Below are 27,003 nucleotides of genomic sequence, written 5' to 3' on the forward strand. Positions count from 1 at the left end.
CAGATCCTCCATGCCTTAAGCTGCACATGTATTCCTTTTATGAACACTACATGCATCACAATGCATTGTACATGCATTCCCCTTGCACATCCTGTGTGTGTCTTGCACACAGGCATTCCTTGTGATATTCTATGCTGCAAGCGTTGTTCCAGCTTCCTATTAATAGTGTTACAGTAGAACTTCAGAGCTATGAACACGAGAATTACGAATTGACTGATCAACCACACACCTCATTTGGAACTGGACATATACAATCAGGCAGCAGCAGAGACAAAACTAAAAAAAACAAATACAGTACAATACTGTGTTAAACGTAAACTACTAAAAAATAAAGGGAAAGTTTAAAAAAAAAGATTTGACAAGGTCAAGAAACTTTCTCGGCTTGTTTCAATTAAATTAAGCTGGTTAAAAGTAGCATTTTTCTTCTGCATAGTCAAGTTTCAAAGTTGTATTAAGTCAATGTTCAGCTGTAAACTTCTGAAAGAACAGCCATAACTTTTTGTTGAGAGTTATAAACATTTCAAAGTTACAAACAACCTCCATTTCCAAAGGTATTCGTAACTCCGAGGTTTTATTGTATTAGGGATAATTAATCCTCTCTCTTTGGTAATTAGCCTGTCATGGTCTAATTCCCCACTCTGAACCTTAGCATCCAAAAGATGGGGTACCAGCATGAATTCCTCTAAGCTTAATTACCAGCTTAGAACCTGTAGCGCTGCCACCAACCAGGAATTCCAGTGCCTGGTACACTCTGGTCCCCCCAAGACCTTGCCCGGGGAACCCCAAGACCCAGACCCTCTGGATCTTGCCACAAGGAAAGTAAACCCGTTCCCTCACCGTTGCCTCTCCCAGGCTTCCCCTCCCTGGGTTACCCTGGAAGATCACTGTGTGATTCAAACTCCTTGAATCTTAACACAGAGAGGAAAATGCACCTTCCCCCCTCCTTATCTCTTCCCCTCCCAGACTCTCCCTGAGAGAGACAGTAATCCTAACACAGAGAGAAATTAGCCTCTCTCTCCCCCTTCCCTCCTTTCTCCCCACCAATTCCCTGGTGAATCCAGACCCAGTCCCCTGGGGTCTCACACCAGAATAAAAAAACAATCAGGTTCTTAAACAAGAAACTTTTAATTAAAGAGAGAAAAACAGTAAAAATTATCTTTGTAAATTTAAAAGGGAATATGTTACAAGGTCTTTCAGCTATAGACACTGGGAATACCCTCCCAGCCTAAGTATACAAGTACACATTAAAATCCTTTCAGCAAAATACAAATTTGAACTCCTTCCAGCCAAATACACATTTGCAAATAAAGAAAACAAACATAAGCCTAACTCACTTTATCTACCTAGTACTCACTAATCTGGACATATAAGAGACTGTATCAGAGAGATTGGAGAGAAACCTGGTTGCACGTCTGGTCTCTCTCAGAACCCAGAGAGAACAACCACCAAAATCTAACAGCCCCCACACAAACTTCCCTCCCTCAAGATTTGAAAGTATCCTGTCCCCTGATTGGTCCTCTGGTCAGGTGACAGCCAGGCTCACTGATCTTGTTAACCCTTTACAGGCAAGAGATATGAAGTACTTCTGTTCCATTAACTCTTAACTATCCGTTTATGACATAGCCAATAAGCAATTCAATGACAGGCAGTTATAAAGGATTTCATCACAGATCATTAAAGCAAGTCAGGAAGAGATTTCACAGCCTTATAGCACTTTACCACAGATAGCCCATTGGGTAGGGCATTGTTTTAATCATCTTTTCCCTTGCAGCAGAGCTAGGCGTGCTCAAAGAACAGCACTATGCAAACTACTGATTGAAGTCTTTGTTTGAAATCTCTGGAGCCTGCTACTGTTTCCAGTTCTACCTGCAGGGAGAGTCTGCGGCACAAGCAAAAATGGAAGCTGAGAGCAAGTTGGATTGATCAATCCTCATTATGAACAAAGGGCCACAAGCTTCAGGCATCTCAAAGGAATTTGTTATTGAGCCTGCAGTCTCTCTGCTTCTCTATCTCCCAGGCCATGCTGCATGGTGTCCCCACCCAGAGATGCTGTAATTCCTGGCCTGGATTATGCAGGCACAGAGTGGCTTGCTGACTATACTACAGGCACTTTTCAGCAGCATGACATTCACTTAACAAGTGTGAAATGTTTGTAGCCTTCTGTGGAGGAAATGCAGCCCTCCAGGGTCTACCTTCTCAAGAGGGAGAGAAGAGCTAAAAGGAAAAGAAGCAGAACAAGGAGCAATGGCTTCAAGTTGCAGTGTGGGAGGCCTAGGTTGGATATTAGGAAACACTATTTCACTAGGAGGGTGGTGAAGCACTGGTGGAATCTCCATCCTTAGAGGTTTTTAATGCTCAGCTTGACAAAGCCCTGGCTGAGATGATTTAGTTGGTGTTGGTCCTGCTTTGAGCAGGGGGTTGGACTAGATGACCTCCTGAGGTCTCTTCCAACCCTAATCTTCTATGAAAAGACGAATAGCAAGCATGAGTGATGACAGGCTGTTATTGTCAAAGCACCTGCTGGATGTAACCATCTTCTCTACACAATATAAGGGAATATCTGTGCTGTACCTAGTCACAGATCTGTCATTCCATGTAGTTAATGCAGGATTCTGTTATTGCCCTGTCACTTGTAGTAAGGCACACAGTGGGACCCCATGCTGAGGAGTGAAGCTGTTACATTAGCAAAGTACAATACATGAGTGTCTCTTCCGCCTGACACGCTCTCCCCTCCCTCCCTATCAGCTTTCCTGAGTGACTCTCACGACTTAGTGCATATTAGACATGTCCCATAACGGGGGACTCATCCAGGGTGAGGTGGAGAGGGGGGTGGATCTCTCATGTACTGCGGTAACACTGCAATGACGCTCATTTAGGCTGTTAACCTAGAAGTGCAGTAGGCCCAAGGATTTATACAGTTCAACTCTGACAGGCAGGGTTAAGACATTGTCTATGAATGGCAGGGAAGAAGAGAGGGAGTGTGGCTCAGTAGTTGGAACAAAATTTTTGACTGTCACTAATCATTGTGGGAATTCAAGCACTTTACTCAACCTAGCTATGGCTCAGTTTCCTTCTCTACCACACAAAAAGCAATGACACTTCCCTGCCTCACAAGGGGTTGTGGTGCTTAATGAAGGTTATAAAGTGCTGGGAGACCCTTAGTTGTAAAGTACTATAAAAGTCCACACTTATTATTCATGCTGCTGCCTGCCTGGTATGTCTGCTGGTGCTCTAGGGGGTGAGTGAGTGCTCCATTCACACCACATTTCTTTGGAGTTTGCAGCCAGCTTCTGAGCATGAGCAAGAAGGAAACAAACTTATTTCTAGTTCCTGAGCCCCATACAAACCTGAGGATAAAAAGATACAATGAGTATATAGCTGAAAACTTTGGAAACAGATCTTTGTTTGGATTTCAAATCCTCCATCCCACATTGTCCCCAGTTCTGATGCCCTAAAAATGGGGAAGAGGCACCTTTGCTTGTCAGTACCAGACACCAACCACCATCCCTTAGTGATGGATCAAGATCCATATGCTGGATTCTTCACAGGTTCAGGTCAGGCAATGACCTTCGCTGCCTGGAAGAAGGGGTCACACAGGCAAGAGATCTCTAAGATGAGGACAAGAGCTGCATGCTCTGCGCAGGGGTAAACGTGCGCTGGATCCTGATGTGTGATGCCCATGGTGCGTCAGCCAAAGTCTCAGCGAGACCAGATGGGAATTCTACCTCTGTCTGTGTACACTGTCTCCCCTTCCTTTCTCCCCAGGAGGACCCCAGCCTTTTGCACGTAACTCCTTTCCCTTTGGAGGAGTTCCAGGGGGCTGCTCCCCTTCTGTGGGTGTACCACACCACCTGAGCACTCTAAACTGACATCTTACACAAAAGGCCTGTAGAAGAGTGTGCACTCACCACACTCTGAAGGCTGGGTGTGATGCAGCAGGCTCTCTTCCTCTGTTCACAGCCGCTCAGGCCTTCTGGGAGTCTGCCTCGGCTCCAGGCTCAGCCCTCGGGCCAGGTCATATCCAAGATAAGCAAAGAGCCCACTAAACTGAATGTAAATAAACTTCTTTGCCCCTGCCTTGGCCCACTCCTCTGCAGGTGCCTCACCCCTTCCCAGGCTCAGCAGGGTTGTTCCCCTGCACTGGTGCAGAGCAACACCTCCCAGGGCTTTCTCCTGGGAGCCTGACTCAGACTCAGTAGTCCTTCTCCCCTTTGTGTCAGGGGGTTTCCACACCACCTTTTCTAGTTGCTGGTAGGGGGATCCAGGCCCTCTCTCCTCTCTGGGCTCAAGTCCAGGGATCCTGGCGCAAGCAGTTATAGTCTTCTTCCTGAGACTCCTTGCTGCCTCCCTGGACTTCTTCCTACCTTGGCCTTCCCCCAGGGCCGTTCCTTCAGCCCCTCCCTAGGCTTATTGCCTCAATCTAGGCCTTTCCTCCACTCTCTCGCAACCAGAGGGGGACTGCAGAGCTCTTCTTCTTTCTCCCTGCAGTCCCCTGCTCATCTGGGCTTCCTCTCCTTATGCTCACCACCCACCTCCTCTCCCTGCTGGGTTTCTTCTTAGTTTGGGCCTTGCCCATCCTGCAGATGTAGCCAGGTGCACTAATTTCTCTCTGTCTCCTGGAACTCTTTCATTAGCTCTGTGGGGTATATACCTCATCACAGGGCCACACTGGAACTCCACAACATATCAGCCTTATTAAGGCTAGAGAGGTGAACAGTACAGGCTAGGTTTAATGCAACCAGAAGTGGTGGCCTTTCACCACACAGCTCTGCCAATGCACCTTAATCCTCACTTGCAACACCTCCTACTTTTCTTGGTTCCCAAACAGGAAGAATGAGGTGCTTGCGTGACAGTCATCTGGAAGCCAAAGGATGTGAGCTAAGTGAAAATTCAGCAGTTATATTCTGAAGTCCAGCCACAACAATCTGCAGGGAAACTCTCTTCAAATCCTGCTCTTTCAGCACGGTAAATCTGGGATTCTTCTCCAAAACTGAGCCACAATATGCCAGGCCTTATGAATTCAAGCTGTTCTCTGTGAGCAGGCTTCATAACTCTTAGCCAAAATCCCAAGATTTGCTTGGAACATTCCCTTCAACTCTGGACCAGAACTTTGGAAAACCCAGGCTGGGGTTGAAGAATGCATGACACATTTTACTGAGAACATCAGCCCAGGCAGACCAATCGTCAGCTACTAGTTCTACATTTCAATATTAATTCTTAGGGTATTTTACACTGCAGTTTGATACCCGTGGCTGCCCTGTGGGCTAGAGCAGATGTTTAATTGCAATGTAGACATTCAGGTTCAGTCTGGAGCCTGGGCTCTAGGAGCCTGAAAAGTATGAGGGTCCCAGAGCTTGGACTGCAGCCTGAGTCTGGACATCTACTGCCCCTTAGCCCAAGTCAGCTAGGACACGCCAGCTGTCTGTGTCTAACTGCAGCATAAACATACCCTTAGAGTGTTGTTTCAAGCATCTCTGAAAATGGAGATGCAATACTGCCTACTCAGCTCCAAGAAAGCAGCTTCTTTAGAAACGCTGCAAGCTGAACAGCAGCCCTGTACTAGGCCTGAGGTTGTGTGGTTCAGTTGTGTCTTCACAAAAGAACAGTTTCACTGACCTTTTTCACTAAGGGCTCATCTACATACACATTGCACCAGCATAGTTAAAGTGGTACAAAGCCCCTGGTGTGGACATAACTATACCACTATAAAGGTATTTGTAGGGGTATAGCTTATTCTCCTTCCTATACAAGAATAAGTTATATAAGTATAAGGCACCTTTAGACCAGTCTAACTGTCCATGTTAGGGCTTGTACCAGCATAAGTATTTCAGTGAAAAAAATATTACCCCAGTACCAGTACAATTTTCAAGAGTAGACCAGACTAATATTTCCAAAACTGGGTGTTTGAAGTTAGGTGCCTATACCTCTATACCTAAACAAGTGGTCTCACTTTCATAGATTAAGAACCGCAGCTTCAACTCAAGTTATTGCATACAGAACCTTAACTCTGCGCCCTTATGTGTGCTCATATCTTATTTCCTCACATTGTTTTTGTTTTTCCTATCAACTTAGATACACATGTGGAACATCCTGTAGTTCTGTAAACTATTCTGTATATGTCAGACAAACAGGATGGGGGGAAAAACTCACTGAAAACCACCAATATTTTCTTCTTAAAAATGTATTTAACTACAAATACAAAAAACATTCAATGGCATTGAATCCAAGACGGAATGTGGGAAGCCCCAAAACATTCCCCAGTACATTAAAACACAGGATTTTTTAAAAACAGATGGGGTGGGGGGAAGAGCTACAGCTCTATTTACAATGTCAATGAATTTACAAAAATATAAACAACCTGTTTACAACCTTTACAAAAATAATATTCACCATAAAAAATACAAAACCTATGTATTTCCATGGACAGTTCCTGACTACAGCAATTGAAAACAACAACAAAAAAAACCCTCATGAGACACACCAGGATGAGCACCATGAGGACTTCCTCCTAGTATTTTAATTAGATCTTTCTGAACACACCAGAATTAAAGGTTCCCTGAGCAATAAAACAGCTTTCCCAGCAGCTACCTGCTCACGTAATAGCATATTCAGGCTAATTCAGCTCAGTAGCCCTGTTCAAGACAGTATTTAAAATATGTGCTTAAATGCCATTAAAGTCAATTGGACTTAAGCACATGCTTAAAGGTAAGAATGGATTTAAGAATTTTACTATGTTCTTTCCTGAATTAGAGCCTGAGACATGATTGAGAAAAAGGAAGTTGAGCCAGGAAATATTTCCATGTTTCTAAGTCAGTTATTCCCAACTGAACTCTTACAGAGGCTGAATAATTGTACTTCTTTTAACTCATAATAAGCCATCCCTGCTCAGCATTACTGGCTTTCTACACTGAAATGCAGGATTCAGACTCTCTGGAGATTCCCCACACCCAAGTTTGTTTAACATTAAAACAGAAACTGTAAGTCACAGATTTCTGGAAATTTCACATTCCAGTCACTGTGCTGAAATTTTTCTTAAAAAAAGAAAAAGAAAAAGTGAAGAACCACTCTCACTGGTTTGCAGCCAAACCTTCAAAATGGCCATTGACTGTGGATGCCACAATTTTTGGTGGCCAAAGTGAGATGACCAGGGCCTTATTTTCAGAGGTGTTAAAAACCCACAGCTTCCATAGGCTTCTGCAGGAGTTGTGAAAATCAAATCCAAGACATCTCAAGGTAGGCGCCCAAAAGCAGTGGGTCACTCTTTAAAATTCTGGCATTACTAAATTACTTTGGGCCCAATCCTGCTCCCTCTGAAGTCAAGGGAGTTTTGCTGTTGACTTACCTTGAACTCCAGTTACATTTTTCCTAACCATTAAAAGCCCAGTCCTGCAACCCTTTACTCATATAACCAGTCCTCTTCAAATAATTTCTTTGAAGCCAATGGGATGACTCACACAAGAACTACTTGCTTAAGAGGTTGCTTGGGCCCCTAATTTGCTATATGCAGAAGAGTAACTAGAATCCAGTTAAACTAGGCAAAAATAGTCCCATCTTGTATTTAACGAACACTCTTTCATTAAATACACCATAACTGAACAGCTACATTGTGATTGGCCTAGAGAATACAGCCAGAGTGTGCTTCAGAGTAGTTTATCTGCATGCTTTACTTGAACAAAGAACCTTACATCTCAACCGCTTCATTCCTAAGGCAGAAGTTAATAGGGTTTGTCAATTAATTTTGATTGAATGAATATTAATATTTGATTAATAATGAATATTATTGATCAGCCTCTGAACAACATGGCACACAGCTTAAAAATGATAGGGCACCTTAAAATATAGACATAAAAACCTTGAACTAGGGAAAGGACATGTTCACTTAGACCAAATTCTCCAAGAGGAAAAATTCCTTTACACTGTGCTTTCCCCATTCACCATCAAGGCTACCCAGTGAGATCAGCAAGGACAAACAACACATCAGGAAATGGCAAGAATTTGCAACACACATTATAATACTCACATACAGAAATCACTGATTGTTAACAACACTTACAAAAGGATCATCAGCATTTACCCAAGTTTAGCTTTTTCTCCCAGAGTGTAACTCCAGAGGTTCATTTATTATTCATTACATGATTATGCTGTTGGGCAGTAACAGACACAGCAGCCCCTGAAATAAATGAAGGAGCAGGAAAAGCCTTACATTCAAACTGAGTCGGATCCTGCGTGGGGGCACTGCTGAGCACTCTCAGTGCCCACCCCGAAGCCAATGGGAGCTGATGTACTCAGCAAAGCTAACTCATGAGGCAGAACAACCACTGACTCCAATAACCCATAGTTGATGATATGAAGGGCAGGTGAAAATCCATCACACTAGTGACCAAATTCTGATTTCACTGGTATAGGAGTAAATCAAGAGTAGCCACTTAAGTCAGTGACATTACTACAAATGTATGGTGGTATAACAAAGATCAGCATCTTGGCCCCAGATCTGCATTTGCCCTGAGATGTTTTACATTTCAGGCATCTTTTTAATTAGTGCTGCATAGTTAACTAACCAAGTAATGAGGTATCATTTACTGACATTTTAACTCAGAAGGGATAAAATGTTCAACACTTCTGTTCACCGCAAGGCAATCTCAAAAGCAACAAGTTGAGCTTGACTTTGCCAGAGGTGACTAGCAGACAGAGAAAGCATCATGTCCAGCTTTAGGTGGCCATGCCCCACATGTGAGTTGACTTTGTCCTCAACAGGTTCAGGTTTTAAAGATGTTCAACAGAAACCAATGTCTATTAGTAACAAACCATCCAGGTGAAATGCACACTGGAGTTTAAACAAGGCAATACTGCCCCCTCCTGGCTGCTGGGAGACACCATGCTTTTAATTACTTCATAAAAGACCAACGCCAATTAATTATAATCTAATTACACATTCCCTTGTGGTCTGTGTTCTCAGCCAACTTCAGGCACCCAGAGCTATGATAATAGGATTGCTATGATCAGATGAACCCAACTGGGTTTTGATTATATAAATTTCCTATTATCAAACTTTCAACCGTAAGATTCAATAATGAAATCACAATATATGTCAGTCTGTTAAGACAGTCTTTATGTGCCAGTTAATTAGTACTGAAATGGTTTTAACTAGCTCAGCACTGGAACTGTCAATACCAGGGGCTCTCTAATCAGAACCATAGTCTTAGAAATACACCACCTCGATATAACGCCACCCGATATAACACAAATTTGGTTATAATGGGGTAAAGCAGTGCTCTGGGGGGGCGAGGCTGCACACTCCGGTGGATCAAAGTAAGTTCAATATAACATGGTTTCACCTATAACGGGGTAAGATTGTTTGGCTCTCAAGGACAGCGTTATATCGAGGTAGAGATGTATTTAGACATTTGCAAGTTCTCTGACTCAGAACAATAGATCAGGTGCACGATTGAGTGCACAAAGGATGTCGTACATGGAAGCTGATCCTGGGCTTAAAAGAGCTGATGTTTCTATCCATATTGCTGAGTAGTTGAGGCTCGGATACAGAAATGACATCAGAAAAGTGCAGACTAGTGCGCACTTCTTGGACTGTAAAGAGTTTGAAATTTTAAATTTGGGGAAAGAGGCAGCGGAGTGGAAAGAGGGCAGAAAACACAGAGGCAGGAAAATGCACAAAAATAAAGGGAGAAGAGGGGAGCCTGAGACACAGGATAGGGAAGGGAGGAACCATGTACCACAGGCCAAATCCTGATCCCATTGAAGTTTATGATTATTTTGCCTCTGACTTTAATGGACCAGGCTTTATGCTACTAGGTCAGCTCTGTCATTCTCATTTGTCTCCTGTCTGAGGCTCTCAAAGGAGGCTGTAAACATTAATGGATTAAGCCTCACAAGAGATCTATGAGGTAGGAGAGTATTATTGTCCCTACATTAGAAGTGGGGCAACAGGAATGGAGAGTTGAAGTGACCTGCCAAACACATTCAACATGTATGGCATAGCTATGTGCAGATCTCCTGACTTCCAGTGCGATGCTTTATCCACAAGACCATCCTTCTGCTTTGTCTCTTTATAGCTTGATGGCTGCAAAGCACCGTTTGGTAACTGGCATAAGCAATATGTTTTTCACTCCGGAGAGCTGTTTACTAAACACAGTGAAAACCACCACCCTTTCTGCTCTCTAGCCCTGCAGCTACTGCAGAACATCCCTGGATCACCCAGCAGCGGGGACACTGTGTTCTCAAATGTACCAGTGAGGGCCCTGGGACACCATTGATGCTCAGGCAATGTGAATGAAATTAAGACAGCACAGCACTATCAACAGCTTATGGTTCTTAGCTGGGATAAGGTGAAGGGTTTAACCAAGGACAGTCCAGCTCCCTTTTCCCAAAGCTCATGGGAAGATGAATAGTGCCCACAATGCTAACTGGGTGCAGATGGGCTGATATCTTGCACGCTTTGCCTATGCACTTTGGCAGCACTATGTATGCTCAGCAAAACTCCGTCCTCACCAGCCAGTATTGTTCTAGGGACCCTAGTACCAGTGAAACTCCTTGAGTATGTCCCAGAGCTCATGAGGTTAACAACTCTACATTGGACTTGAACCCTCAAAGGTGTAGCAGAGTGAAACAGACGTGTGGCTAAATGGGGCAACACCAATGCCAGCCCCAGATATCGGTCTCAAGCCTTCACAAAAAAAAGCAATCCCTACGAGCTGAGGGGCAGCGAAATACAGCACATGTGGGAAATGTTGTACAGCCCAACACCATCACCGTGTGCAGTGTGGAGCCAGCCACAGTCTTCTTAACCCTTGTTTGAAACAGCCAGCTCCACACACTGGGCAAGGACCCAGGAGAGATTATTAGAAAGGCACCTCCTTTCCCATCCACTAGGTGTCAAGGTTGTGTCACAAATGAAGTAAAGATCCACCTGGAGATGGCGTTTTAGGGGAGCCTATGTCATCAGCCACTCGACAGAGCCACACTGAATCCCACCTAACGCGAAACATAGTGAAACAGTGTGTTTTATAGAACCTGAATGACAGCCTCCATCTGTCTGAATTCATGGCAAAGTGCTGATTGCAATCAGGCTCCCGGAGACGCCTCTCCTCCTGGAGCAGCTGCTCTCTGAAAATGACCTCACTATGAAAGGAATCTGTCACAGCTGAGTGCCAGGGCTGAAAAACACATTAATATAATAGAGTATGTCACATGCCCTGATTGCTAGGGTCCTCTCATGAATTGACTGTGGGTATGTCCTGCAACCACAAAACAGACTATTGCAGCTGATTGCCAGGGCTGGATTCCTGTCCTGTCTCCGGGAGGCGTGGGGTGTGTCATGTTTTCTCCTGAAGTATTTGCCCCTGACAACGATACTGCACTTAAAAGCTTACTTTAATATTGCCTGTCAGTCCGCGAAGTGACCCAGTGGCAGGATTTCTCCAGCCTTACAGGAGACTTAGATTGTTTCATATTCTGCAACTTCCCCCGACCAATCCAATTTGTCAGGTAGCAGTTCAAAGTGTAATCTGCTCCTGCTTAATGCACAGTAAGAAGAGAAGCTGGTGGCAGCTTTGAGAAAATAGCACAAAAACCTGCAGCCACCAGTTCCAGGAACTTCAGAAAGTCTAACACAGCCAAACCATGGCAAACTCTGACAAATCCTCCTAGAGAAAATTACAGACAGAAAAGCGCATCCCTATGGAACCGCCATTCTCAGAAAATGAGGTCATCTTTAGTCTGAACAACACATTATTTTACAATAAAGCCACTGCACCACTCATGGCATGATTACTTTTACAGGAAGCATAAAGTGGCCAGGACACAAACCTTCGGACACCGGAATCATTCAGCCAAATCAAATACACATGGCATTGAGATGAGAAGTCATACTTTCCTGCCCTTCCAACAGACGCCTCTTGCAGGCAAATGGCAACCCTCATCACCTGGGAGTAGTATTTAGCCTCCCTGCACAGGTTAATAATCAGAATCTGACCACACAGAGGTCTGATTAATTCTAGTAGGGGGCATTATGCACCTGGCAGTACATTAGACTATCTGTGAAAAAATACTCTTTTGAGACTACTCCATGGTGTTTCATCCAGCATTTCCCATTATGAACTTGGCATAATTAGTTCTGGAGGGGTTCCATCCTTTCAGTTTTTAATTAACCATGGCAAGGGGATAGAATGGTTGTGCCATTGAGACACCCGCCATTATTATACTGAGTTTATTTTGTTGTGGCTACGTAACATACTAAACCCCACAGGCTCTGTTTTCCCAGCATAGGAGAGAAGCACCTCCTGCAGAAGCCAATGGGAATGGCCTGCATCCTACAGCAAGAGAATTGGGCACGGGATGAGCTGAAAGCCAAGCCATCCTTCAGTTTGCACTTCAAAGAGGCACTATCCAGGCCAAGTGGTCTCCATTTAGTGTTTAGAAGATGTGACCTATGGTGCTCACAGGAGGGGCAATGGAGGGGAGACCCTTACCCTGGGTTACACATCCAGAGTCCCACAAGGGTTTTGTTTGGGTCATGTGTTCTTAAAACTCTGCAGAAGAGCAGAATATGTGCTGTGCTGTCCTCCAAACATCAGCACAGAGGAGCCCATTAGCAATCCCCTTCAGGCAAGGGAGCAGAGGTGATTAGAAGAAGACTGGGAAATGCAACAAGTACACTGGCATCTGCATTGAAGCAAATTCCACCATGCTTAAGAAAATCCTGACTTTCAATTTGAAATATCCCTTTACGAAAAGTGTTGCATTCCACAGCCAGGAAATACAATTAAACACACTGCTATCTTGGTATGACACACGGAAATTCAGTGCATGAGTCCCTCCTTCCCAGCAAAAAAAAAAAAAAAGGAGTGGCAGCTAAACAACCCTTCTCCAAGAACAGGTCCCCTCGTCGGCGCACAAAAGGAGAAGTTAACAAAAAGGCAGCCACAGCAGAAAGCTGAGCAGAAAGCCAGCAAAATGCAACGTCTGCCAAATGGAGAAGGCCACCTCTAAAAAGTGGGAGGCTGGGGAGAGAACAAATGATGATCAGGCGTCTAAGAGGAAGATACAATCAGCTGAGGGGGAGAAATCCAACACAGAGGGTCCAGACCCTCTGAGCTCCCTCTTAGAGTTGGGGGATATTTTCATACCCCTCCCCGACCTAGCCTCTCACACAATGAGTTCAATCATTACAGCTGAGATGTGATTCAAGGAAACACTGTGTGCTTCCAGGGTCCATTATAAATCCACACCTGCCCATGGAGGCAAATGGCCCTGTAGCCATGCATGGTGACCATGAGGGCCACAAGGTCTCTGGGCATCAATACAAACACATATGAAGAAAGGTGGTGTTTGGAGGTAGCACATGCATCTGCCAACCATCACCAGCACAAGGTGGGAAGCGAGCAATGGTTGAGAGAAAAGTTTACTCAGTGAGCATTCACAGACTCATCATTCTACTGTGATTCTACCCCCAACTTTCAAAGACCACCTCCACACAACCCACAAGAGTGGGTAGAAAACCATGCAGCTGCATCACTGCCAGGTTCACCCAGCCAAAACTATGCCTGGAGACACCCCTCCCTATTTGTGCTGAGGCAGCGACGTGTGTTTCTCCTAGTGTTGGCAGCCCTGGGCCCGGCTCAGAACGAAATGATCGCAGAGTAGGAGCAAGGCATCGAAGCGCTGGAGTTGCTGTAGGACCCGGGCTAGGGCAGGAACAGTGACTGTGTCTCCTGAGGAGGCGAAGTGAGCGACAAGCTGCTTGAATCCAGACATCCTGCTCACCAGATGGGATGGGACCCCCAGCGCCACTCCCACGTGGCTGAAATTCTTGAGACCAGACAAGCAAGGGTCCAACTGGAAGCCGAGTGACAGCACCAAGGAGTGAGGGAGCTGTACTATGGGGAGACCTGGGGATGGCAAAAAAGGGAGGTGAGAGCCTGTCTATCCAGCGAGGGAAGGGTGTCCTACAAATAAGGCAGTGAGGCCCATACCACGGCCCCTGACCCCACCCTCTGATGAGCAGCTGCAACATCACCCTCTGCCTGGCCTCACCACAGAGGGAACATTTGCCACAGGGCACCAGTGCATTTCCTTTCGGTGCTTAGCCTCATGGAACCTGGCTCTCAGCCCCAGGGGAGCTTAATCCTCACCACAGGCACCAACTTTTCAACTGCCGGGGTGCTCAACCTCCAGCTCTGCCACAGGCCCAGCCCCCATTCACTCTTCCCCCAAAACCCCACCCCGCCTCTTCTCACCTCTGCTCCACCCCTGCCCCACCACTTCCCACACAGTTCTGCCCCCTCCCCTGAGTGCATGCTTCCCTGCTCCTCCCCCTCCCTCCTAGCCTCCCTGCATGTGGCAAAACAGCTGTTTGCGGCGAGTGGGAGGTGCAGGGAGGAAGGCACTGATGGCAGGGCCCATCGGCGAGTGAGAGGTGCTGGGAATGGGAGAGGGGAGCTGATAAGGGGCTGCCAGTAGGTGCTCAGCACCCACCTTTTTTTCCCCCATGGGTGCTCCAGCCCCAGGGCACATACGGAGTCTGCACCTATTATCCTCACTGTTAATACAGGTAAACTAGGTGCCTGTCCCCCACCCCACCCACATTCCAAGGTGTGTCACAGAACGGCTTGACTATTCCCCGCATTAATGCCACAGGCCCAGTGAAAGAGGGTCAGCCACAGATCTCTGTGTCAACTGTCAGGATGACACTGGCCAGGCTGGGGTTCTACAGGTGGTCTGCCTCCACCTGAATCCTTGGGGAGCAAGGACATGACTGAAAAATGCTGCCCTGACATCCACTCACCTTGTGTGACGCTGCTAATCTCACTCACAAGGCTCAGGACATCATTCACCTGCTAAGACAAAGACGCCCAAGGATTGGGGAGATTCATCAGAGATTGAGCAACAATCACATGTGGAACTTGTCAGTGCTCCACCCACAGGACCTGTCAGGTACTAGTAATGGCCTGGCTATTTCCATTCCATCCATACATCACCACTCAGTTAGGGCAGCAACCCTATTAAGATGCTCTAAGTTCTTCCAGCAAACCACCATCTCAATAAACAAGTACTTGAACCTAAGCTAGTAAGTTAATTACCCGCTAGACATTTTTTAGACTTATGTTAATCACTAATCCATCACAAACTGGTGAGGAGACCAGATGGCTCAGGGGACTGGGAAGCAGAGTCATTCACCACCAGGTCAGTTTCCCATACTGGCAAACATGCAAAGATGGGTGATGCAGGGATCAAGTGAAGTGCACAGATCCTGCTGAGTTAAGGACGTGGTTGGACTTTGCCCTTTTGCCAGGCTGGGTATCTGAACCCAGCCCAGGTTGCTAGTTGCAACCATCTGATAGCTCTTTGGGGGCCCTTAGACAAGTTGGTGGGTCTTAGACCAGTTTCTTGCAAACAAAAAAGCACCACAACTGGCAGCTTTCCTTGGGATCTCAGCACCAGTTAGTTTAATGGTGTAAGTGGTAGATGTGTTATGTTCTACCCTGGCCAATGGGAACTGGGCTGTGTCCCTTCCCAAACTCACACCTCACAGCTCACTGAACAGCAGATGGTGATGACTTTTGGACAGTCACTACCAGCCAGTGCTGGATCTGAACCTGCTCAGAAGTGAAAGGTTTTGTACCCTCAGTAGCTCTGCTATCCTGTCCCTCCCTGTGTGAGCCCCATAGTAGCTGTTATTATACAGAGGCAGGCGAGATGGGAAGTACTTACAGGCTGCTCCCTGCTTTCAGCAGTGGGAATTTGGAAGGATGAGGACGATCCCGTGACAGCCTCCAGAACAAGTTCACTTTGCGTTATCAGAGGGGCACCAAACAGGGGAACTTCAAGGGTTAGCTCATCTGTATGTCTCCAGATCCTCTGAGCCACCTGTTTCTCTGCATCCTCCTGGCTTTTGGTGCCCATGAACTCGGCCTGGGTGGAAAACTTCTGCAGGTCTAGCTCCGTGCACTCCACTGGGGCATGGGGCCACCTAGGCTGCATCTCTGAAGCACATGATGAGAGGGGAGTCGGGGACTCTGTGAACCCAGCTGTGCCCTGCCTGGCATCTGAGGATGATGGGCCCTCTGCAGAACAGTTGCTGGACCCTGAGTTCCTTATCAGGGGTTGTGTCTCCAAGACGCTCCTCACCAGCCGGGATTTGGGATTGGGACTGACAGCAATCTCTTCCAAATTGGGCTGGAGAGCAGGGATCTGCAGGCCTATGGCTTCACCATTCGACATTAACTGAACTGGTTCAACAGGACCTGGAACTAGAAACCCCATTGCTTAAAAGTATGTGGGTTCCCCTTCCACCAGCCTCTCCACCTGCTGGGGATTGGACTCCCTCCAGTCAGCCACTCTTTAAAAACCCCATCTCCCATGGGGCACTGCACTGCCACTGCCTGTTTCCAGCTGCAGAGGAACAAACAGGACAGGGCTACTCGGTGCCTTTTGTCCGCAAGGTGGCAGTGAGCACTGCTGAGCAAAGCAAGGCTCCTCGCTCTTCCAGGAGTCAATCACCAGTCCTCCTGGGTCACCCTCACTGCAGCTGCCAAGCACTCTCTCCTCCCCAACCCACACATCCCTAGGAGAGAAAGACACTGAAGCTGGAGGAGTGGAACCTACATGTTCCCAGTGCCAGTGCAACGTCTTCTGAGTTCAGAATCCTCCCCAGGCGTCCACCTTTCACCCAGAGGAAGTTTCCTAGTGGCACTGTGCTCCATCCACCTTAATTATGCCAGTATCTGACCATAGGGGCTGACCCTGGCAGTAAGCCTCAAGGCAGCAGCAATTTTGACACCTTTTCCCCCCCATAGGGTGCTCCTTCCTGCCTGAGGAATGGAAACTCAGCAGACATTAGGGTGTGGGGGGTCATGATGCAGCCTGCCCTTCCCCCCAGACCCAAGCTAAAGCAGCAAAGCAATGAGAGAAGTTACCTTCTGCTTGCCAGGAGCAAGGGCTCAGGTTCTTCACACCCAAGCAGCAGGAACTAGACATCTGTTCCTCACAGGGAAACCTGCTTGGCCTGGCTGAGGCCTGGAACATCACCCTCTGGGCCGAGAAATTCTGGGTCCTCAGAAACACTTTAAAGGATAAAGAGCAATTGATATCAGCAAAGACCTGGCTTGTTTTCCCAGAATGCCCTAGGCCATCTAGTATGGCTATTTATTTGGTGACTGTAAAATTCAGGAGCAATCAGGCCTCACTGCCTGGCATGAAGAGGGCTAGTACTGTGCACTGTTCCCCATGCAGCTGTGCCAATGCACCTCAGTTGTGTCTCTCTAATCTACTCTTCCTTGCTGTTTTCCTCATCCTCTTAATTGCTTCATCCTCTGCTGCTCCAGTCCCAGCCTCCTCACCTCCACAACTGCCAAAATCTCCTCAGTCTTAACCCAGCCTGGGAAAACCCTAGAAAAGAAAGCACTAACCTCAAAAGTGACAACCTTGCTGACCCCATCTGGCACTCTGTTTGAATCTGAGCCCTGAGCATCCTCCTCCTCTTCACTGCTATTTCTAGGGAAGAAGGGGCAGGGGAAGGAGGACCAGAGGGATGCTGCGTTGCATTCACTCACCTCGCTGACACTGGCTCTTCCAGAAGCGCTTGCAGCAGATGATGGCGAGTGCCAGCAGCACCAACACAATGATGACTAGCGCACTGCTGGTTAGCACTAGGAGGGCGGTGTCCTGGGGAGGTACTGTGGGGATTGCTACCTTCACCAGGCTAGTCCTGGAGCTGCCTGCAAACATACCAGCCAAAGAAAGAGGTCAGAGTCTCATCAGCACATGGTGTGTTGCAGGATGCTATAGAGAAGAAAGCAGACAGGACCAGGACAGCACAGATCCAGCCTGGTGTGATTAGTACATGACCAGTTACAAGGATATTAAACACATACACACAGATGTCCCTTAGGACAAGAGATCTCAACATAGAAATTAAAAGCATCTAAGGGCTAAGCTCCCTGTAAGCTGCGTGGCTGCATGGCCATGCAGCATCCTATTTAGCACCGCACAGGCACTCAGGGAACCCACCCGGGGACCTGCTGCTGCCAGGAGGGGCGCCCCAACCTAACCTGGCCCCCAATCTGCCATGGCTAGGGTAGCCCCCCAGCCCCAACTATGCCATGACCCAGACCTACGGCGGTTGGGTGTCCCTACCCTGGCCTGAACTTGTCCAGGGTGGCCCGGCCCAGACGCAGCTGCAGCCAGGGCAGCGCGGCACACATAACAAAATTCATTCTGCATATGGGTGGGAAAAATTAGAGGGAACACTGCCTAAGGGGCTTAGGAACCTAATTCCCACTGACAAAGAAAGTTAATGGACTTAGACACCTAAGTCACTACTAGGTGGTCACTGTCAGAGATAGCGGATACTGAATTACATGCATCATTGGCATGCTCCGCTCCACCACTCCTCCCACCTCCTATTACTCTAAGGAATCTAAGTCCATTAACTTTCTTTGACAGTCAGCTCCTAAACCCCTTTTGAAAACTGAACATAATAATCTAGTGCCATCCAGCAGCACAGCATTTTTAGCTCCAGTTTACAGATGGAGAAACTGAGACACAAGCAGTTTAAGTGACTTGTCCACAGTCAGTATGACTTAGGCCTGGTCTACACTACGCATTTAAACCGATTTTAGCAGCGTTAAACCGATTTAACGCCGCACCCGTCCACACTACGAGGCCCTTTATATCGATATAAAGGGCTCTTTAAATCAGTTTCTGTACTCCTCCCCAACAAGAGGAGTAGCGCTAAAATCAGTATTACCATATCAGATTAGGGTTAGTGTGGCCGCAAATCAACAGTATTGGCCTCCGGGCGGTATCCCACAGTGCACCACTGTGACCGCTCGGGACAGCAATCTGAACTCGGATGCACCGGCCAGGTATACAGGAAAAGCCCCACGAACTTTTGAATTTCATTTCCTGTTTGGCCAGCGTGGAGCTCTGATCAGCACAGGTGACCACACAGAGCTCATCAGCACAGGCAGCAATGCAGTCTCCTGAGAACAGAAAAAGAGCTCCAGCATGGACCGCACGGGAGGTACTGGATCTGATCGCTATATAGGGAGAGGATTCAGTGCTAACAGAACTCTGTTCCAAAAGACGAAATGAAAAAATATTTGGAAAAATTTCCAAGGCTATGATGGAAAAAGGCCACACCAGGGACTGAGTGCAGTGCAGAGTGAAAGTTAAGGAGCTCAGACAAGCCTAACAGAAAAACAAAGAAGCAAACGGAAGGTCCGGGTCAGGGCCGAAAACATGCCGCTTCTACGCTGAGCTGCATGCAATTTTAGGGGGCTGCGCCACCACTACCCCACCCCTGTCTGTGGATTCCGAGGTGGGGGTTGTAATCTCAACCATGGCTGAGGATTCTGCGGAGGGGGAAGATGAGGAGGAGGAGGAGGAAGAGGAGGACGACCTTGCAGAGAGCACACAGCACTCTGTTAGCCCCAACAGCTAGGAGCTTTTTGTGACCCAGACGGAATTACCCTCCCAGCCCTCCCAAGCCCAGACAGTGAAGCCATGGAAGCGACCTCTGGTGAGTGTACCTTTGTAAATATAAAACATGGTTTAAAAGCAAGCATTTTTAAATGATTGATTTGCCATGAGGGCTTGGGATGCATTTGCGACCAGTAAAGTTACTGGAAAAGTTTGTTAACATGTCTGGGGATGGAGCGGAAATCCTCCAGGGACATCTCCATGAAGCACTCCTGGAGGTACTCCAAAAGCCTTTGCAGAAGGTTTCTGGGCAAGGCAGCCTTGTTCCGTCCACCATGGTAGGACACTTTACCACGCCATGCATGTAGCAACTAATTGGGTATCATTGCATGACAAAGCATAGCTGCGTATGGTCCCGGTGATTGCTGGCATTCAAGAAACATCCATTCTTTATCTCGCTCTGTTATCCTCAGCAGAGTGATATCGTTCATGGTAACCTGGTTGAAATTCAGGAATTTAATTAAGGGGACAGAGATGGCCATTTTCCTACTGGGCTGTTGCTTAAAAGAAATCCTTCCTTGCACGTAGCCAAGCTGGGGGAGGGGAGAAAGGATAGCACTGAGCTTTTTTGCGTTTGGCTAGCAGGAATATTCCCAGCTACCAGCCACGTGGTGGGGGGGGAAAGGGGACTGATTAGCAGTGATCTTCCATGATACCAGCCATGCAGTGGGGGGAGGGGTAAAGCAATCATCCTAGAGAATTGGATGGGGTGGGGGTTGGCTTCTGCTGCTGCATGTCAACAGGAAAGACGCATCAGAGGGCACTGTGTATATGAAGGCTGGAGAAGCCGAAAGACAATGGCTTACCCTGGCCGCATGCAAGCTGAATTCTGATGCCCGGACTTGCTTGTGTGAGATCTGTAACACCAGAGCCGCAGGCACTCAATATTAAGATGCAAAATGCAACCTTGTAGTGAAATCACATGTACTATGCAAGGTGAATAGTGTTGTTCGCTGTGAAAGAGTATAACCATTGTTCTGTAAAATGTATCTTTTTAAATACTTCTCTCCCTTTTTTCCCTCCCTCGTGCAGCTGCAAATTTTTCAAGCCTCCCTACTCCATCCCGAAGTCTAGCTCAGATAAGGCAGAGGAAAAAGAAGACACGAGACGAAATGTTCTTGGAAATAATGGAAGTAACCCGCAATGAAAGAGCTCATCTGAATGAGTGGAAGGACGTGGTAGCAAAGTACAGGAAAGATGCCAGTGAACGTGAGGACAGGAGGGACCAATGTGAGGATAGGAGGGACGAACGTAAGGATAGGAGAGACGCTCGAGATGAGAGGTGGCAGCAGGAAGATCAGAGGTGTAGGCAGGAAGATCAGCGGTGGCGGGATGCAACACTGGAGCTGCTGCGTGATCAAACTGATATCCTCCGACGTCTGGTGGACTTCAGGAAGAGCAGCGGGGTCACAGAGTGCTGCTGCAGCCCCTGTGTAACCACCTCCACCACTCACCATGTTCCATATCTTCCTCACCCAGACATGTAAGAACGCATGGGGGAAGGCTTTGTGCACCCACCCACTCCACCCCATGGACAGTCCAACCAAAAGGCTGTCATTACATTGAAATGTTTTTAATGGCCTTTTCCTTCCCTCGTATCCTCCTCCCAAACCACACCCGGGATACCTTGTCAGTTCTCTCCCTCTTTTTATAATGACTTTTTAATAATGAATACATGATTTTTAAACGATAGTGACTTTATTTCCTTAAGCAAGCTGTAATCAAAGGGGGAGGGTGGGTTGCTTACAGGGAAGGAGTCAATAAAGCGGAGGGAGGTTCATGAAGGGGAAACAAACACAACAGTCACACCGTACCCTGGCCCGTGATGAAACTCGTTTTCAAAGCTTCTCTGATGCGCACCGCTTCGTGGTTTGCTCTTCTAATTGCCCTGGTGTCTGGCTGCGCGTAATCAGTGACCAAGTGATTTGCCTCAGCCTCCCGCTCCGCCATAAAGGTCTCCCCCTTATTCTCACAGAGATTGTGGAGCACACAGCAAGCAGCAATAACAAAGGGGACATTGGTTTGGCTGAGGTCTAAGCGACTGAGTAATGTGCGCCAGCGCGCCTTTAAACAGCCAAATGCACATTCTACCACCATCCTGCACCTGCTCAGCCTGTAGTTGAACAGCTCCTGAGTACTGTCTAGGCTGCCTATGTATGGCTTCATGAGCCATGGCATCAAGGGGTAGGCTGGGTCACCCAGGATAACCATAGGCATTTCAACATCCCCAACTGTTATTTTCTGGTCTGGGAAGTAATTCCCATGCTGCAGCAGTTTAAACAGAGCAGTGCTTCTGAAGACGTGAGCGTCATGAACCCTTCCTGGCCATCCCACGTGGATGTTGGTGAAACGTCCCTTGTGATCCACCAGTGCTTGCAGCACCATTGAAAAGTACCCCTTGCAGTTTACGTACTGGGTGCCCTGGTGCTCTGGTGCCAAGATAGGGATATGGGTTCCATCTATCGCCCCGCCACAGTTAGGGAATCCCATTGCAGCAAAGCCATCCACTATGACCTGCACGTTTCCCAGAGTCACAACCTTTCGTAGCAGCAGCTTAATGATTGCTTTGGCTACTTGCATCACAGCAGCCCCCACAGTAGTTTTTCCCACTCCAAATTGATTCCCGACTGACCAGTAGCTGTCTGGCATTGCAAGCTTCCAGAAGGCTATTGTCACTCACTTCTCCACTGTGAGGGCTGCTCTCATCTTGGTATTCTGGCGTTTCAGGGCAGGGGAAAGCAAGTCACAAAGTTCCATGAAAGTGCCCTTACGCATGCGAAAGTTTCGCAGCCACTGCGAATCATCCCACACCTGCAAAACTATGCGGTCCCACCAATCTGTGCTTGTTTCCCAGGCCCAAAATCGGCGTTCAATGGCTAGAACCTGCCCCATTACCAGCAGGATCTCCAAAGCGCAGGGGCCTGTGGTTTGAGATAATTCTGTGTCCATGTCCTCATCACTCTCGTCGCCGCGCTGCCGTAACCGCTGCCTCCTCCTCGCCTGGCTTTGCAGGTCCTGGTTCAGCATAGGCTGCACGAGAATGCACAAGGTGCTTACAACGTCCACGATTGCAGTATTGATCTGAGCAGGGTCCATGCTTGCTGTGCTGTGGCATTTGCACAGTTCACCCAGGAAAAAAGGCGCAAAATGGTTGTCTGCTGCTTTCATGAAGGGAGGGGTGAGGCTGTACCCAGAACCACTCGCAACAATGATTTTTGCCCCATCAGGCACTGGGCTCTCAACCCAGAATTCCAAGGGTCAGGGGAGACTGCGGGAACTATGGGATAGCTACGGGATAGCTACCCACAGTGCAACGCTCCAGAAATCGACGCTAGCCTTGGACCATGGATGCACACTGTTGAATTAATGTGGTTAGTGTGGCCACGTGCACTCGACTTTATACAATCTGTTTTACAAAACTGGTTTATGTAAAATCGGAATAATCCCGTAGTGTAGATGTACCCTCAGTGGCAGAACCACCAACTGGACCCAAGAAGACTGAGAAACAACAACACCAGCTGCCGAATGACTGAAAAGTGATGGGGCTGATTTTTAACAACAGAAATAACAAAACATTACAGGATAGAAAATGGCTGAGCTGCTGTGTCTGACCACATATCATGGCACTGCTGGCCCTACCTGCCCCTCCCCTCCAGGTATACACTGTCAGTACATCCTTGATCAGAACTCACTGGGACAGAATTCTTCTGCCTCAGCTAGCGTAATAAACTTCATAACAAGGACTAGACATTTAAATAAATAAGCACAGCCTCTGCAAGGACATTCAAGAGGACAGAAACAACAAAAAGTCTCAATCTTCATGTTTCAGGGAAAAGATGATCAGCAGCAGAGGGTCAGGAGGGAATTTTCCTTTGTACATTACAGAATTACTTTGGTATAACTATGTCAGTCAAGGATGTAAAAAATCCATACCCCAAGCAATATAATTATACCAAACTAAGCACCAGTGTAGACACGCTTCTCCCGCCTACACAGCTACCGCCTCTCACAGAGGTGGATTAACTAAATTGACGTGAGAGTTCTTTACTGTCAGTTTAGAGCGTCCTCATTAAAGCACTACAGCCGCACAGCTGTGCCAATTCAGTGTTTTAAGTGCAGACCTGCCCTTAGTTACACTATGGGGGTTTATGCCTTTATTTGAAGCATGTAACAGTGGCCACTGTCAGAGATAGGTGATATTGAATTACATGCATCACTGGCTGTCTCCACTCCACCTCTCCTCCCACCTCCTGTTAATTCTGCAGGGCTCACTGCATGCCCTGTGACATGACATGTTACACAGTGAAAGACAACAGGTTGGAGTGCTGCTGGCTACGTACACTGAGGCTCAGAGGAAGGAGTCTGCTTTGTGCAGGGGATGCATTCCAGATCCTGCAGCCCGCCAATCCGGGTTTTACTGTAAAACCTGCCAAAAAGTAAGTGGAGAATGCTCTAACAACGGACAAGATATAAGGGAATTGTATATATCATCTCTTTGAACAGCACCACCCTACGCCCTCCCACGTGCGTCTGCTTCTGGTGTTCCAGCTGCCAGCTGTACTCACCCTGGCAGACATTCCCCACAGGCTGCATTGGAAGTGGCAGTGCAGTTGGATTTCTGGACACGGTTGATGAGGGGGCAGGAAAGACAAGGTTTGCAACCATGGAACCCCCAGCTGTCCTTAAACCTTCTGGGAGGGCAAGCAGTGCACTGGGCATCCCTTCCCTCACCATAGCCACACTCCTGCAAGAGACAAGCGCAGATCCATCACTGAGACAAAGAAATGGCATCAGATCCGAAGATACCACAAAGGGAAGAAGCTGTTCTATTCTCTAGAGGCAAATGGCTTCTCTTCAGTGCGAGAATTCTCAGTTGCCTTTCACACTCTGGGCATCTCACATCTTTGCACTGCACTGGATAGCAGGAAACAAATGAGGCAGCCATTCTGCATTCAGCAACAGCTCACACATTGCCTCAGTCACCAGAACTTGTTTTACTGCCAGGGGGATGCTGGTGTAATGCTGTGCCCTCGGGGGGAGGAGAGAGTTTGCTGACAGCTGGGATCAAACAGTATGAGCCTGAGCTAGTCAAGGCTATACACAGCAAACTCACTAACCACAGTGGAATGTGTAAATCACACCCATTAAATATGGCGCTCTGTCCTCTTCTAGTGGTGAGTGGATCACATATAGAGGTTGATGAGTCTATAGTCTTGACGAACAGAACTAGGTCTCTTAGCTTAGGCATAGAGGCTCATTTATAGAGCCAGAGGTCCCAGGTGGATACCTGCTGCCAATGACCCACACAAGGACAGGTTAGGGGTTCCATTTCAAGAGTAGGCAAGGTTCTGTGACCTGAAATGTGCAGGAGTCAGACTAGATGATCACAATGGTCCCTTCTGGCCTAAAAGTCTATGAGTCTATGAGACATTGCATAGCTCTGACCAGGACACTGGAGTTATCTGCCAGAGGGATTTTTTACTTCCCCTGAGAGCTGGAGATGATGGACTTTCCTTGATGTTCACATAACAAGCTACACCAATTTGAAACCTCTCCTTACTTATTGGTACTTCCATCTTCCCATTCTCCTATTCTCATCCCTGCATCACTTATCATGATCAATGGAATAGTCTAACGTCCCTTGCCAATAAAGCTCTGTTCTTTTTAAAGGCACAGACATCCATAACAGAGACAGCTCTAACACTATCCTTCTACTAAAGGCTAGCAGAGGATTCACCTCGTACCACCAGTACCAACAATCCAGGTTCATCCCAGAGCAGCCAAATTACCTTGGAAAGCTCCCATCCTGGGCCACACTCCCTGCAAGGAATGCACTTCCTGTGCTCATCCAGATACTCACTCTCCTGGCATTCCATTGGGTTTGGAGCAGCACCTCGGACCTAGAGAAACAACTGGGGTCACTACAAGTCCCAGAACACTCCTGAGCTGAACCAAGCGTGTCCTTTACTGGGCAAAGCTTTTTCATTGGAAGGAAAATTTGCCTGCATTCCTTGCACACCCCCAATTCCCATTTGCTTTAGTACAGTAGTGGGCTCCCCTTGGCCGGGAACGGCAAACGGGGCCACTGGGAGCTGCAGGTGGCCGTGCCTGCAGACGGTCAATGTAAACGTGGCCCACCAGCAGATTACTCTGATGGGCCATGTGCAGCCTGTGGGCCACAGGTTGCCCACCACTACTTTAGTAGATGCTTGTGTTGCACGAGGAAAACCTCATTTTGGCAAGAGCAAAGCCATATGCTTTCTTCCCAAAGGGCAGTATGAGGTGCAACTGGCTAAGCAGAGACAGAGGAGGGACTTTGGTAGGTCATGCAGCTGAACTGCCCATTCCTTGTGCCATTTGGTGGCATTTACAAGTGAAGTGAGGTGCGGTCAGTTGTTATTTCCAAACTCATGTTGGACACTGATCAGTGATGATTTTTAAGATCAGGTCCGCAGCTTCCCTGATGGAAGGTCAGTACATAGTCCAGACCAGATAACTTGTTATCCTGGTCTGCTAAACTGTAGGACTCTTCCTAATTTAGAAGCATCACAAAGATCTGAATAAATGGAGCACTGGAAAGTGCCACCAATGCGGTATCCAGGTCCTCAGAGAGCATCAAACTGGATGGAGCACACAAAGCAGATTTCAATCCAGAGCCTTGGTTGGTATAGAGCTGATGAATACCTCCACTCAGAGGGGCTCATGTTCACGTGATTTGGCGTGAAAACAGTGCAAGAGAAGATAAGTTAACTACACAGTCTTGGATCAATGAGGCAGAAGGAATCTGGGGATATATACTATGGGGCACAGAACCTAGCAAGGGATAACTAACAGTTCTCCAAAGAACTAAAGCCACACTTTATATTACTGGCCACCATGCTACCACCCAAGATTTTAATGCAACAAATGGAATTCATGGCCAGAACTTAGCACAAGACACAAAACTGATGTGAATCCTCAGCTGCAAACTAAACAAAACTAGTAAAAGGTACTAGGTAAAGCTAGCCTACAGGCTTACAGCCCGGCCATGCATTCCTTGGTGAAATCCTTGCCCCACTGAAGTTAATGGCAAAACTTTTATTGATTTCAGCCCCCACTGAACTCATTTGGAATTTGGGCCATGCAAATAATGCAGACTACAGAGAGCAGAGCACATAGAGAGAATTCAACAGAAATCAAACTGAAACTATTAAAACACATTATGCAGAGGTTTCGGTTCATTTGTTTCAAGTGGATTCCTACCTCGGCGACAAGAAATAGAGCAAAAAACAGCACTGGGTCTCTCTTCATGTCACTTCTCTCATAACCTCATCCAGCAAATCAGGAAAGAATTAATAACACCGTGTCTGCCTCATGAGGTCGACTCATTGGAATCTAAACATTAAAGAAGAGTAGAAAGGGCTTGAGAAACATGCTTTCCAAGGAAGCCACTGTTATAACTTGTAACAATTCAAAAATGGGTGGAGCACAAGTTTTTGTCAGCCCAGCCACAGGCCTCATTAGGAA

The 27,003-nt window shown here is 47.3% G+C and overlaps 1 protein-coding gene across 7 annotated transcripts in view; it reads right to left on the bottom strand.

Annotated features, from left to right (window-relative positions):
• Positions 1-1,106: 1,106 nt before the first annotated feature.
• EDA2R (ectodysplasin A2 receptor) overlaps positions 1,107-27,003 on the bottom strand; it is a 32,052-nt gene continuing 6,155 nt past the window's right edge. For 4 of the 7 annotated variants that reach the window (XM_050964666.1, XM_050964669.1, XM_050964667.1 and 1 more), the window contains exons 3-11: positions 26,740-26,871; positions 25,287-25,397; positions 24,063-24,241; positions 23,838-23,923; positions 17,568-17,732; positions 16,932-17,078; positions 15,727-16,265; positions 14,801-14,852; positions 1,107-13,904 (exon numbers count right to left, since the gene is read on the bottom strand). In XM_050964666.1, the coding sequence (XP_050820623.1) occupies positions 13,609-13,904; positions 14,801-14,852; positions 15,727-16,265; positions 16,932-17,078; positions 17,568-17,732; positions 23,838-23,923; positions 24,063-24,241; positions 25,287-25,397; positions 26,740-26,787 (1,623 nt within the window). In that variant the 5' untranslated portion in view covers positions 26,788-26,871 and the 3' untranslated portion in view covers positions 1,107-13,608. The remainder of the gene's footprint in view (positions 13,905-14,800; positions 14,853-15,726; positions 16,266-16,931; positions 17,079-17,567; positions 17,733-23,837; positions 23,924-24,062; positions 24,242-25,286; positions 25,398-26,739; positions 26,872-27,003) is intronic. The other 3 variants (XM_050964670.1, XM_050964671.1, XM_050964672.1) reach the window with 3 other exon arrangements.

This window comes from Gopherus flavomarginatus, chromosome 8, assembly GCF_025201925.1.
Source record: "Gopherus flavomarginatus isolate rGopFla2 chromosome 8, rGopFla2.mat.asm, whole genome shotgun sequence".
Classification (NCBI taxonomy): Eukaryota; Metazoa; Chordata; order Testudines; family Testudinidae; genus Gopherus; species Gopherus flavomarginatus.